Source organism: Heloderma suspectum, chromosome 7 (genome assembly GCF_057233095.1).
Source record: "Heloderma suspectum isolate Gila_16-S chromosome 7, 16-S_ref, whole genome shotgun sequence".
NCBI classification, from domain to species: domain Eukaryota; kingdom Metazoa; phylum Chordata; class Lepidosauria; order Squamata; family Helodermatidae; genus Heloderma; species Heloderma suspectum.
The window spans coordinates 101,071,542-101,087,076 of NC_139464.1; the positions used below are offsets into that span (position 1 = coordinate 101,071,542).

General features: G+C 41.2%; 1 protein-coding gene across 1 annotated transcript in view; it reads right to left on the reverse strand.

Annotated features, from left to right (window-relative positions):
• The window catches only part of TBC1D22A (TBC1 domain family member 22A), a 194,608-nt gene that overhangs the window by 100,279 nt on the left and 78,794 nt on the right, over positions 1–15,535 (reverse strand). Inside the window, exon 9 of the mRNA XM_084810971.1 lies at positions 2,170–2,276. Within this exon, the coding sequence (XP_084667097.1) occupies positions 2,170–2,276 (107 nt within the window). The remainder of the gene's footprint in view (positions 1–2,169; positions 2,277–15,535) is intronic.

Sequence of the window (15,535 nt, forward strand, 5' to 3'; positions counted from 1 at the left end):
AAGCGGCCTATAAGACCATGGAGTCCAACCCCCTGCTCAACGCGAGAATCCAAGTCAGAGCATCCCTGAGCATTCATAGAAAAAAGAAAGAGTTTGTGATAATATAGCTGAGTGTTTTAAATATAACCACTTTACTGTTTGGCAGACTTGTCATTTCAATAGGGGCTCTGACCAACCTATAGGTAAAACGTATTTTCTCTTATTGGTGCATCAACAACAAAAAGAAACATGTATATTAGGAATTATCATGCCACTTGGAGGAAATATGTACCAGAAACAGAGGATAGAATTTGGAAGAATGCAGAAAAGGATATCTCTTGTTTCAGTACAGGGGCTGGTGAGACATCTCTTGTATTGCAACAACAGAAATTCCCAAGAAAGCACCGTTTATAGTAAATCAAAGGCCATATATTACAAAAACCTGGAAAGTGCCTAGAGTAAGCCTTTTCCATACAGTCCCTTTCTCCCATTCTGTCCCCAGATTTACTTTCCTAACACTTCAAGTCAGATATGCCTCAAGAAGCATACCACAGAGTCAATCTTCATGAACTAATTCTTAAAGAAGAAATGCACAATGAAATGTTTTCTTTCTTCAAAGTCCCTCATATTCTTGACAATGCATCTGTCTTCTATGTATGACAACCTGAAACATTATAGAAAATATTTTCTTTACAATTGGAGTGGCTGAATATTTTTGTGTTCTGAGAAGGAATAATGGCTACAAAGAATTGGTAGCTCTTATGGAAAGTGGTGAGATAACTGTACCCTCTTCCCAGGTAGATAATATCCAGGTTCTCCTTTCAGTGGGTCAAAACATTAGACTATTTCAGCCACATTAAAGCTTTCACTCTGCTAACCACTTATCAAACCTAATTCCCATCCTATATCTCATTGGATTCTTCAGGGCATGTTTCAGGTGTCAACCTTTTGACAGGTGAATGCATTTTATGGTGATGAGGAAACTTCTGAAAGGAATGGTAACAAAAACAAAAACATTTTAATGCAGTCAATGAAGAACAGCAGTTATTAAAAACAGAAAACTACACCTGTCAATAATGTAATAATACTAGCAGTGAAACATAGGACACTCACAATCTCCCTCTAGCTCACAGGGTCATACAACCTATTCACAAACTAAGCCCTTTTAAAAAGTAAAATAGATGCTATCTGCCTAAATTGAAACTGTCTTATGTGCATCTCTTTTACCTACCTGAAAGTAATTCCTCAATAGTCAATTCAGCTTTGGTTGTGTGCATTTTCATGGTCACCAGTGGCAGCTGCTTGAAAACTAGCCATGAAAAAGCCCCTTCCATGAGGTAAGCCAATCACATTGAGGGGATTGCCAGGCAGGCTAGGGCATTTTTTCCAAATGGGCACAGTCACTACATGGAGTAATTCTTCATGTGTCAGCTGTCATATACACTGCTGGACACAAACGACTGGCAACTGCAAACTTGCAGCTACGCCTGAACAACTCACTGTTCAGATATTAAACATAAATGTTAGGGAGCCACGTACCAATTCACAAGTTAGAGGGACCACTGATCTCAGCCTTGATCAGAATACGCGCAATAAAATACTAAAATCCATAATAGGGCAATATCTTTATTATGCCAACTCAAGGTCACAAAGTGGTATCCAAGCTTTCGAGCTCCCCAGAATAGAGGGAACTCAAAAGTTTGAGCCATGTTTTTTTATCTTGAGTTGGCTGAAAGGTATTGCCTTAATACAGATTTTGGAATTTTTCTTATGGCTAACATGACTACCTTTGATTTTGTGTGATTTCAAGAAAATACCAAACATGTAAAAATAGAAATAATGTCAAATCAATCTTTTTTTAAACTGTCCACTAACATATGGAAAAGCAGTATTGTTTCAATCAGTCATAGAAATATTTCACTGCAGACGAGGACTAAGTTCTTAAAGCACCTCAGAAATAACAATACCCAGTTTTAGGTCAAAGCACAATGGCTATACTGCTGTGAAAAAGACTTAGAATTTTCTGTTCAAGTTATCTCAGCAAGTTTGTATCCATTTACCAGTATGGTGGGATACTTACTGTTCCATCCTACTTGCCCGGTATATTCTTTTTCAACAGCCTCAATGCAGTTCCAAACCTCAACACTAATCAGTTATCCCCACCGGTTAGAGAAGGAGAAATCAATTTACCTGAATGCCATCAAGCAGTTTGCTCATGCACCAGAAACTGTCAGCTTCAATGTTCTGCAGTACTTCGGCAGGCAGACTGGAAACATCAAAATTTTCCACTTCTTCTTCTGTTTGGTAAGAGCAAGAAAGAAAGAGAGAAAAAGACATGTCAATGAAGTGCACAGAATGAACAGAAGGTTCACCCCCTAAAAATTTAGTCATCAGTCACTTAATCCATGAACTTTGAACTGTACATCCTTTACCAAGGACTAAAAGCACTATTTTAAGATATTAAATGTTTTCAACTCTGAAGTCTATCTGATCAATTATAGTAAGTGACAATGAACTTCATTCATGCATACCAGATATTAGAAAGGCATAAGCACTACAAAATAGACCAAATCCATTGTGAAATGGCATCCCATTGCAAAAAATCTGAAATGGCAAGAATCCATCCAGAACAAGTTCCAGCCCATTTGCACCACAACCTCTAAGACCAACTTCCCTTTTAAGATTACGTATGTCTCGAGTTAGGATTGTGGAGGCACAAAGAGAGGCAGACAGCTCCTCAAGAAGGTTATCACATGTATGTGGATACATCTTTGCTATAGCACACAGAAAGTCCTATTGGCAACTAGCTACACCACAGGACTACTTTTGCATAGTTCCACACACCAGTTTTGTGCATTACTGACGTCTCGGGATTACTGCCGCTGCTCCCTCTACAAGCTTCTCTTGCCTCCTGGTTTGCCCATGGCACCACTCAGATTGGATTCAGTACAGCAGCCACCAGTTGCTGTTCTGCCCTTCATTCTTTCTGTTTCCAAATATACAGAAGGCACATAACAGGAAGGTGCAGCAAAATCATGACTCATTCAAGTGTTTCCTTAGAATTTATGGGGAAAAGCCATCACACCCCTTTACACAATTACCTCGATAAACAAAGCTGTGCCGACACTACTGTTTAAAAGTACAAAGCAGTTTTCAGCCTGCTCCTTAATGATAAAGGAGCCTTCAGAAATCTAAGACTTCTTTTTAAAGAAACCTAAAATTAAAAATTGTTGCAAATTATGAAAGCCTCCCCATGCCCCATACCGACTATTTGTATTGGAAGGCAAGCCTCCATTGGCACATACCATCATAAGATAGTAACGTATTGCTGATGAGGCTTCTACCATGCCCTATCAGCAACATATGTTTTTCTTTCTAAAAATCGAGTTGAAGGGGAAAAAATGTAACTTGAAACCTAGCTAAATTCTTAGAAATGTTCAGTTGGTCCTAATAAAAAGTATTATGACATTTGTCCTGTTTGGACCCTTTCCTGTATTTGGCAACTCTTCCTTTAGCAATGACCTCATTGCAGAAAGAGTAGCCAAAACCAGTGGTCTCACTGACAGGGAAGCAAACACTATATGAATGCCCCTAAGGAGAGCATGATGGTTTCTGCTGAGGTCAATATGAGTTTCCAAGGAAATAAATTGATTCATTTCATGTATGCACCAGAAAAAGTCCATGGTAGCTTAAGATATTAATTAGTTTCTATAGATCAAACAGTAGATGAGCTCCAGAAACAGAGCAAGTTCCAATTACATTTCCTAACCCAAGTCCTAATAGACCACTGAACCAGAGTGTTCTGGGGGAGCAACAATTTATTTGTCTTTGAAGAAATTTCAGGATTTTATTCACTTTGTAACTGCTGTGAAACTAAAACAATAGGAAGTTACATCCCCCCTTCAATTGCAATATGTCCCCCCCAAATGGAAAGATAATGAATTTTTCTGAAGTTGTGCTTGCTGTTTAGCTTAAATTTATTTTTCCTAATAATTCCTAAATAGCTTCCTAAAGCTATCACAACCAGTCTTAGTTGTCACTTCATTTAAAGCAAATTAAAGTCACAATCCAACCCAGAATTAAGCACACAAGTGGCTACACATTTTGCAGTGACATCAACAGATTGGCTTAAGTGTACTTAACTTGGTAATGGTCTGTGGTCTTAAAATCCTAGATCCATCTTTCAGCCAAATCGCAAAAATCATGGTGCCTCAATTTTCATACACAAAGCTAAGTCAATTAACAGTTACATGATTTTCCTATGTCACAGAGTGATGGTGCATTCTAGAACAATTGTGGCACAGTATTGCTAGTGTGTGGGCTGAGCCCCAAGTAAAAAGTAGACCTAGTTCTGTTTTATACTCAGTGCATCTCCATTCCGGAACATCAAGGATAATCAGCTGAGAATGGTTTAGTTAACAAATCAATGTATAATTTGGGCAGGGCACCTTTCTGGGTTTCCCACCTCCCAGCTGAGCAGAGCAGAGCAAGCTGGTCCAGCTGGTTCAGGGACTACAGAAGCAAGCAAGCTCCCAGAGAGCGAACGACCAGAGTGAGCGAACAGGGGCAGCAAACACGAGTTGGCAAGGGGAGTTGCAGTGGTAGAAGAGACAAAGGAGACAAAGGCTAAGAGTGGAACTCTGCTTTTAACCTCTACTGAGTAGAGGAGCAGGCACAGGCTAGTCTAGAACAATCACAAACCTAGACACAAAAAGGGAAAAGAGGCAATGGAAGGACAAGACTCTCCAGTGGTGGTGACCTGCAAGGTGTGTGCAGTGTTTGCTTTCTTGCCTGAGAACAACATGGCCTACACCTGCAACAAGTGCAAGTTGATCACACTGCTGGAAGAAAAAGTAAGTGGACTGGAGTGGCGACTGTCGACCCTCCAGGGAATAAGAGAACATGAAGAGCTCTTGGACAGAATGGGGGAGCTACGGCAGCAATGGGAAGACCAGAGGCTTGAAGAGCAACAACAAGATGAGGCAGAAGTGGGAAATGCTGAGGTGAAGAAAAATGGAGTAGAGGATACTCCTTGGAAAAGGGTGACAGGAGAAGAAGAACTAGACGCCACTCTGCACCAGTGGAAGCAGTGGAGGTGTGGAACCGATTCCAGGTACTTGCGGATGAGACTGGAGGACAGCCTGCAGAGGAAGAATCACAGGAGAACCTACATGAGAGTGAGCAAGAGGCTGAAGGTCAGTCAAACAGAGGCGATGAAACCCAGGCCTACAACAAGAAGAAGAGAAGAGTGGTAGTAGTGGGAGACTCCTTCCTGCGTGGGATCGAGACCCAAGAATGTCGCGAAGACCCGTGGACTCGCCAGGTACGTTGTCTCCAGGGAGGACAGATTAGAGACGTGACTGAAAGGTTGCCTGCACTCATAAAGCCCACTGACAGGTATCCCTTTTTTCTCATCCATGTGGGAACAAATGATACTGCCAAGCGGAACTACGAAGAAATCACGTCAGACTTTGAAGCTTTGGGAAGGAAACTCAAGAACTTTGGGGCCCAGATAGTTTTCTCATCCATCCTTCCAGTAGTTAGAAGAGGGATAGAAAGGGAACGAAAAATACTCCGAGTGAATGATTGGCTACGAAGGTGGTGCTGGAGCGAGAGATTTGGATTCTGGGACCACAGGCTATACTTCCTGGAAGATGGGCTGTTGGCAAGGGACGGGTTGCACCTCACAAAGGCGGGGAAGAATGTGTTTGGCCACAGCATGAAGAACTTCATCACGAGGGCTTTAAACTGAATCCTACGGGGAAGGGAGCTGTAAAGTTGGGGATAACAATGGATGAAGGCTTATGCACTGCAACGGAGAGAACAGCTCTAATTGTTGTTGTTGAGTCGTTCAGTCGTGTCCGACTCTTCATGACCCCAAGGACCATAGCACGCCAGGCCTTCCTGTCCTGCGCTCTCTCCCGGAGCGTGCTCAAGTTCATATTCATTGCATACAGCTCTAATAGCACCCAATAATAGTCTTCACAAATATGTAGGAAGAAAGCCAGACTATGAAGCACATGGTCTACGATGTCTATATAGTAATGCCCAGAGTATGGCAAACAAACAGAACGAACTTGAACTCTTAATACAAGAGGGAAATTATGACTTGATAGGTATAACTGAGACTTGGTGGGATGACTCTCATGACTGGAATACAGCAACTGAGGGATATAACTTGTTCAAAAAGAACAGGAGGAACAGAAAGGGAGGTGGGGTTGCACTGTATGTGAAAAATACATATCTCTGCACAGAAATACAGGAGGATGAGCTTGCTCGCCCCATCGAGAGCATATGGATCAAAATAAATGGAGCAAGGAATAAAAGGAACCTGATGGTCGGAGTCTACTACTGGCCACCCAATCAAGGAGAAGACAAGGATGAAACTTTTGAAAAGCAAATAGCCAATGTTTTAAGGAAGCATGATGTTATAGTAATGGGGGACTTGAATTTCCCCGATATTTGTTGGGAGACAAATTCTGCAAAACATGGTCCCTTCAGGAAATTCCTGACTTGTGTGGTGGATAACTTCCTCCTACAGAAAATAGAGGAAGGAACTAGAGGATCGGCTATCCTTGACTTGAACCTAACCAACAGTGATGACTTAGTGGATACAGTAGCAGTTACAGGAACTCTGGGGGAAAGCAACCATGTTGTACTTCAGTTCTTGGTTCTAAGGGAAGCAAAAGCCGAGTGTAGTCAAACGCATACCCTAGATTTTAGGAAAGCTGATTTTAATAAACTCAGAACAATGATCAGTAAGGTCCCATGGCAAGCGACTCTAATGACAAAAGCTTAGAGAGGACCTGAAAACAAAAAAGGACACATATAGGAAGTGGAAAGAAGGCCAAGTAACAAAGGAAGAGTACAGGCAGATAGCACAGAATTGCAGGGGTGGTGTCAGGAAGGCTAAAGCTGAGAATGAGCTGAGGTTAGCGAGGGATACTAAAAACAACAAAAAGGCTTTCTTCAGCTATGTGCATAGTAAAAGGCAGAGGAAAGAAATGGTGGTTCAGCTATTAAATAAGGATGGCAAAACGATAACAGATGACAAAGAAAAGGCAGAGGTGCTCAAGTCCTACTTGGGCTCAGTCTTCTCCCAAAAGAGGGTCTATGACACCTCTGGCAAAGGCGAAGTACAGGCTGAAGGGGCAGGATTGCAGCCTGAGATCGATAGGCATATGGTCAAGGAACACCTCATTACTTTGAATGAGTTCAAATCTCCAAGGCCAGATGAACTGCATCCTACAGTAATAAAGGAACTGGCAGAAGAACTCTCAGAACCACTGTCTATTCTCTTTGAGAAATCATGGAGGACGGGGGAAGTGCCAGATGACTGGAGGAGGGCTAACGTTGTCCCTATCTTCAAAAAGGGTAAAAAGGAGGAACCTGGGAACTACAGACCAGTCAGTCTGACATCAATCCCTGGGAACATTCTGGAGCAGATGATAAAGCAATCCATCTGGAAGCACCTTGAAAACAATGCCGTGATTACTCGAAGCCAACATGGATTTGTCAAAAACAAGTCCTGCCAGACAAATGTGATCTCATTTTTTGATCAAGTAATCTCCCTTGTAGACCGTGGGAATGCTGTAGACATCATATACCTTGACTTCAGCAAAGCTTTCGACAAAGTGCCCCATGATCTCCTGATGAGCAAACTAGCTCAAAGTGGGCTAGATGAAACAACGATCCGGTGGATCCAAAGTTGGCTACAGAACTGGACTCAAAGAGTGCTTATCAATGGGACCTTCTCAAACTGGGGAGAGGTAATGAGTGGGGTACCGCAGGGCTCAGTCCTGGGCCAAGTGCTCTTCAACATTTGTATTAATGACTTGGAGGAGGAGGTGCAGGGAATGCTGACCAAATTTGCAGATGACACCAAACTGGGCGGGATAGCTCATACTTTGGAAGACAGAAAAAACATTCAAAGTGATTTGGATAGACTGGAGCGCTGGCCAGAAAACAACAGAATGACATTTAATAGGGATAAATGCCAAGTTCTGCACCTAGGAAAAAGAAACCAAATGCACAGTTAGAAGAGGGGGGATACGTGGCTCAACAACATTACAAGCAAGAAGGATTTTGGAATTGCTGTCGATCACAAGCTGAATATGAGCCAACAATGTGATGTGGCTGCAAAAAAGGCAACTGCTCTTTTGGGCTGCATTCATAGAAGCATCGCTTCCAAATCCCGGGAAGTACTAGTTCCCCTCTACTCAGCACTGGTTAGGCCTCATCTGGAGTACTGTGTCTTGTTCTGGGCACCACACTTTAAGAAGGGTGCAGACAAACTGGAGAGGGTTCAGAGGAGGGCAACAAAGATGATCAGGGGACTGGAAACAAAGCCCTATGAAGAGAGACTGAAAGAACTGGGCATGTTCAGCCTTGAGAAGAGAAGACTGAGGGGAGATATGATAGCACTCTTCAAGTACTTGAAAGGTTGTCACAGAGAAGAAGGCCAGGATCTCTTCTTGATCATCCCAGAGTACAGGACACAGAATCATGGGCTCAAGTTACAGGAAGCCAGATTCCGGCTGAACATCAGGAAAAACATCCTGACTGTAAGAGCAATACGACAATGGAATCAATTACATGGGGAGGTGGTGGGCTCTCCCACACTGGAGGCCTTCAAGACGAGGCTGGACAGCCACCTGTCACGGATGCTCTGACTTGGATTCCTGCATTGAGCAGGGGGTTGGACTCGATGGCCTTGTAGGCCCCTTCCAACCGTACTATTCTATGATTCTATGATTCTATCCACGGCCAGATGAACTGCATCCTAGAGTAATAAAGGAACTGGCAGAGAACTCTCAGAACCGCTGTCTATTCTCTTTGAGAAATCATGGAGGACGGAGGAAGTGCCAGATGACTGGAGGAGGGCTAATGTTGTTCCTATCTTCAAAAAGGGTAATAAGGTAGAACCTGGGAACTACAGACCAGTCAGTCTGACATCAATCCCTGGGAAAAATCTGGAGCAGATGATAAAGCAATCCATCTGGAAGCACCTTGAAAACAATGCTGTGATTACTCGAAGCCAACATGGATTTGTCAAGAACAAGTCCTGCCAGACTAATCTGATCTCATTTTTTGATCAGGTAACCTCCCTTGTGGACCATGGGAATGCTGTGGACATCAGATACCTCGACTTCAGCAAAGCTTTCGAAAAAGTGTCCCATGATCGCCTGATGAGTAAACTAGCTCAAAGCGGGCTAGATGAAACAACAATCCAGTGGATCCACAGTTGGCTACAGAATCGGACTCAAAGACTGCTTATCAGTGGGACCTTCTCAAAGTGGGGAGAGGTAACAAGTGGGGTACCGCAGGGCTCAGTCCTGGGCCCAGTGCTCTTCAACATTTGTATTAATGACTTGGAGGAGGAGGTGCAGGGAATGCTGATCAAATTTGCAGATGACACCAAACTGGGCGGGATAACTAATACTCTGGAAGACAGACACAAAATTCAAAGTGATCTGGATAGACTGGAGCGTTGGGCAGAAAACAAGAGAATGACATTTAATAGGGATAAATGCCAAGTTGTGCACCTACGAGAAAGAAACCAAATGCACAGTTACAAGAGGGGGGATACGTGGCTCAACAACATTACAAGCGAGAAGGATCTTGGAATTGTTGTCGATCACAACCTGAATATGAGCCAACAATGTGATGTGGCTGCAAAAAAGGCAACTGCTCTTTTGGGCTGCATTCATAGAAGCATAGCTTCCAAATCCCGGGAAGTACTAGTTCCCCTCTACTCAGCACTGGTTAGGCCTCAGCTGGAGTACTGTGTCCTGTTCTGGGCACCACACTTTAAGAAGGATGCAGACAAACTGGAGAGGGTTCAGAGGAGGGCAACAAAGATGTTCAGGGGACTGGAAACAAAGCCCTATAAAGGGAGACTGAAAGAACAGGGTGTGTTTAGCCTTGAGAAGACTGGGGGGAGATATGATAGTGCTCTTCAAGTACTTGAAAGGTTGTCACAGAGAGGAAGGCCAGGATCTATTCTCAATCATCCCAGAGTGCAGGACATGGAATCATGGGCTCAAGTTACAGGAAGCCAGATTCCGGCTGAACATCAGGAAAAACTTCCTGACTGTTAGAGCAATACGACAATGGAACCAATGACCTAGGGAGGTGGTGGGCTCTCCCACACTGGAGGCGTTCAAGACAAGGCTGGACAGCCATCTGTCAGGGATGCTCTGACTTGGATTCCTGCATTGAGCTCGATGTCCTTGTAGGCCCCTTTCAACCTTACTATTCTTTGATTCTGGTTGTTCCAGGAGAAGTCAGTTATGATTGAGGTCTGTGTCAATAAAGGCCAGAGTGGCAGCTTAGTCCTACTTGCATGTTCCTACAAGATGTAAGATGGAATAGACTGACCATTCAAAGGGCTTGCCTGGTGAGTACAATAGCGTGGCTGTATAGGAATAATTGCTTCACAGTAACTACCAGAATATAGGCTTGATCTTGTAGTTACATCCCTCAGTTTAATTAATTTCCATGACTCTATGAATGATACTAAAAGCACCCTGCATTATGGAGGTAGGATGAAATAGGTTAGCAAGAAGTTTTAAATTACACACTGGACTCTAGTCTGCAGACTTGGCAACATAACCATCCACACTGGCTGTCCACTGCCAGAAACAGGATGCTAAACTAAAAAAAAAAAAAACACCTTTGGTCTGATTCAGCAGGATTCCAATGTTCTTACACATCACAGCCAGACATACAATGAGCAACCACCTCCCAATCTGCATATCACTGAAGAAAACTCTATCATGTTATCAGCTGCTTTTAATTATGCAGAGCCACTTGTTGACATTCATTTACAGAGAAATGAAAAGGCGCATTTGAGCTTGGAGATGTTTTAGAAACAGTCTGGTGATACATCTAGCATTCATTTAATACTATCTAAAATTTTTGCAAAGAGTATTCTTCTGGCTTAAAAAAATTATCAAACAAATCTTCAAACCTACAAGATTCCACATGTGCTGGATTAGTATGATTACTTGTGTTGTTTCCCATTTTGCTTTCTCTCACCATTTCAACCCAGGCTGCCAACTATTCCCTGGGAGAACCCATGTCTTTAACTGGTACATAATAGGCAAGAATGAACAGGTGAAACAGTTTCATCTTCTGGCATGGAGATTTAATGATGAGGAAAAGCTTTGCCTGATGGTTTCTGGATATTACATAGCAAGTAAATACAAAAGAACCCTACCAGAAAAGAGGTGGCAAGTGTAACTTCACTAACAGATCCATAGAGCATTACAAGAGTGGGGGTAGGGGGGAGAAGAACTTGATCAGAAATCCATATTGGCCAATTAATGTTAAAGAATAAGGGAACAGTTGAGAAAACAGAATGAAAACAAAGCAGTTATTGAAAGTGCATGTACACTGTCATCCTATTAGGAAGTAGGCCATTGCAAGCAGCACTTTAAAAACTGACAAGATGAATCCACAAAAGTAGCAGGATATTAAACAGTACATAGATTATTTTTTTTAAGTAGCAGGACAACATGCATCTTTGTCAATATCTGGATGGATGGGACAGATACCACTGTACAAAAATTCCCAATTACAGTATCTCACAGCGATGTCTCTCATTTTCTTCAGTTTCCTGTGGCGATTCTCATCATGCTGTCTGTGTAAGTGTAGAAGATAGCAAAATAGTTGCCTAAAGAAAAACTGCTGTGACATGAAGTAAGTGACATGCTGATCCAAGTGCTGTGGTTGCTGCAAGCATTGCTATTAGCTGCTGTTTACTCTTTCACAGCATATTGTCCGATTCTTGTGAAAACCTCCTCTGAGCAAAGAAGAGTAATTCATTTAGAAAGGTTCCAACGAGATGCATTCTCCACAGGTGGCAGCAACACAACCAAATGAAAAAGGAATTAATTACAGTTCGTTACACCTTAAGATGGTACACTCAAACAGTATGGTCAGATTAAGAGCAAGTTCAGCGATTGTCTTTTGGTTGCTTTTAAAGGCCACTAAACAGTACAAATAAATACTTTACTTGCTATCTTGCTTTACAGATATGTTTCACCTCTGTTCCAGGATGGCCACCATCACTGATTGAAGCTGAAGATAAGGTTTATATCTATTTGACTAGATTACACAATTAAAGTTTAGTGATCTTGTTTTATCAGTAAGGTAAAATTTAATTGGTTAAAGATTACATTCATGAGGGCATAATCCAAAGCTCCACCCAAGCAGGGGCTTCTAATTCTGTTTGAAAGAAAAATGCTCTGCTAGCACTCAGGATTTCCTACAGCCTGCATCCCTGCTCAGAGTCACAGTACAGATAAAAGCCACAGAGTGCTGTCCAAATTATCTTCAAAGAACAAACAGTTTATAATGTCTGTAAGTAAGGCATTGTTAGTAGTCCAGTACACACACAAAGTTGTCGACGGAAGAACAAATACCCTATATGACAATGATCTGATAATCTTTTTTAAAAAGAACATTCTTAGCTATGGATGTAAGCTTCTACTCTCACAGACCATAATCTAACATACATGTAAGTTATATAACAATATTCAGCAGGTTGTTCAGAACCCACCCCAATCCCATCTGCACACATACAATTCTTTGTGCATAAAGGAAGTTGACTGAATCATGACCAAAGAGTAGGAAAATGCTTTTATCATGTCTTCTTGTGCCTAAATGCTGATACAGCACACGTCCCTCTTATGTTCAATAGAACTTTAAAGTGACAACCTGAGTTATTCCCATCTTTAGCTTCCTTTTGATTTCCTTGAATATTCCGCATACTCAACAGATCCTGTTCCTCAGTTACCTTTGATATTTCCCTTGTTAAATATTTTCCCTTTTAACTAATTATTTTTATGGAAGACTAAAATGGTTGGGAGGAAATGTCAGAATGTCTAGGTTTGGCCTGAAAAGAAGTAGATTTAAAAATCATTTATATCAGTGCTTCTCAAGAAGAGGAACCCACCTGTAAACTTACTCAATCTTCTGAAACACACTTGTAAACTAAACTCCACCAGTACTTTCCCCCTTTACAGCAGAGCACGCAATAGTATCACATCAGTGGTTAACACTGAAGGGGTTGGATCCAGGATCTACCTTCCTCTCACAGAAGGTCCCTCACCTGATTTCAGGGGATCCCCGTACCCTCACACCACAGCTCAACCCATTCTCCTGACTCTCTGTGCAGCATTTTCAAGGGGCTGCCATGAAAGAGTGCAGAATCTACCTCCATCAGCACAACTGATTCAGTGTAAATCTCGACCCAACCCGACAAGTGATTTTTTTTTCATTTTTTATGTTAAAAGTATATATAGGCAAAATGTATTTGAGCAGAATTTAAGCATGATATATAAGGGAAGAGAAAGCAAAGATGTCTCTAAAAGGGAGATGAAAGGTCAGTGAAAGAAAAAAGCCCCTGGAAATGAAAGCACCCCTTCATTGTGCAACCCACCCAAGAACTCATTGGGACCCATTTGTGTGGCACAACCCACAGTTTGAGAAGTACTGATTATATGCTGCTTTGAATCAGTTCCCCAATTCATTTTAAAAACATGTTATAAAATGTTTTCAAAAATTCACTACCAATACAACAAAGAATAAAATGTCACTTCTGTTGTGGTGATACTAAACCACAGAAAAGGCTTTAAGATGTGGAACAGTATGCAAACAATGTACTATGAGAGGAATTCTATTTTTAGATGCCATTTACTAAATTCCCTTGACCACTGCTCTGCAACAGGCATACCAGACTAGAAATCTATCAGACATATTCAGCTGACAATATTTAGCTAATTAAAGCACCTTTGAATAAGTGAAACTGAATTGAGATAGCTCCTCTATTATGAACAATAAATCAAAGAATCATAATTCGGATTTTAATTTTCATAAGGAATTACACAGCATGGAACAGACTGTTTCATTAGCATAACCTAATTACAAAACAAGTTATTATCCCACAAGTCAGTGTTAATACTGTTACTAGGATTATAAACGTGTTTACAAAATTTCGTGTTGGGGAGAGAAATCAGTCAAGAATTACTTTGCCATCACCCTCAACTATTAAACTTTTGTAATCAATCTGTGCTAATTACTACTGAACTCAAAAAGCTACAAACAATACTGTGGTTTCAATTAAAATACTACAAAGCTAACCCTTTCATGGTTGCAATTAATTCTTATTTGTTATTTCTCAAAATGGCATTGTTTTATTCTAATGAAACAAGTGCTTCCAATTTTGATAACATATACTAAACTGTTCAGTTAATATACAAGTAGCAACTGTAATGCTGGTAATATCAAACTCATTCACTTCATTGCAGCATATCACTAGGAATACTTCTTTTGTCTCACTATTCTCTAACAATTATTATTCAACGATGCTAGAAATGTTGCCACAGAATCCACTGAAATGCTTTGTACATTACCTGGACTTCCTGCTTTGGAATATATGGTATAATGTGAGTTTGTTGAATACCATGTTTCATAATGAGCAAAAGTGACCACTTGATTCTAGCTAACACACATTTTATGTAAGGATAATTCAACCAACCTGTTCTTGCTGTATAGATATAGCATTCACATTGCTCTACCTATGCCTTTGTCTCACACTGTCCCCAACTGTGCAGAGTCACATTCTGACAATTTAGCTGTCAGTGATGTTTTTGAGCCATGGTGTAAGGAATTTGGGAAGCCAATAACCTAAGTATCTGGGGAGCAGGGGGAGTTGCAGGAGTTTAGATTGAGCTTTTTGAATGCCACAAATCTTGCTGGTCAAGCCAGAAGAAAGGGTTCCTTTCATGAAAGTTACAAATATAATTTGGGAGACCCAGGTTACAATCGTATATCACACTTAGCTGGAAGGACATCCCAATAAACTCTGAGTAGTGGTGTACAAGATTGCACTGCAACATTATTTTACCTACATACCTTACACCCATCAGAATTGCTTGTTATTTTTATAATTGTATGTTTTAAATCTTTTAAAGTATTCCACCTGGAATATTTCATAAATAAGTAGGATATACATTTTAATAAGAAAATAAATAAAAATCATTTCTTGCACCCTTCTCTGTTTGGCATATGATACTGCTCATAGTTTTGCCAGGGCAGGAGAAAAGAAATGGTTTGAAGAATAAATCATTTTCATTTGCAGCAGATGCAGACAGACAGCTGAAACAGTATGTTGGATGGCGTGTAATTCAACTGTGTTTATAGAACAGCTGGAATCTAAATATGGCTAAGGGGGCAGTTCTCTCTTACGCTGATTGGGCTGTTTACCCAAGGATCATGCATCAATATCTGGGAGGTTCTCAACTTCTTTGCTTTGAGCCTGAAGATTTCACTTTTTATGGTGTATTGCAAGCATTAATGATTAGCTTCCCAAGCTTTTAAACCATTGGGCCTGCTGTTTTACAGCTCCATCAATGGATCAGAATTTCATCTTATATTCGGTGCTAAAAAAATCTTTGACCTGAAGATAAATGGAATACAAAAACCATTCTCACAATATATGCACTTGTTTCAATCACTAGTTCCCACTATAGCACTGTAGCTGCAATCC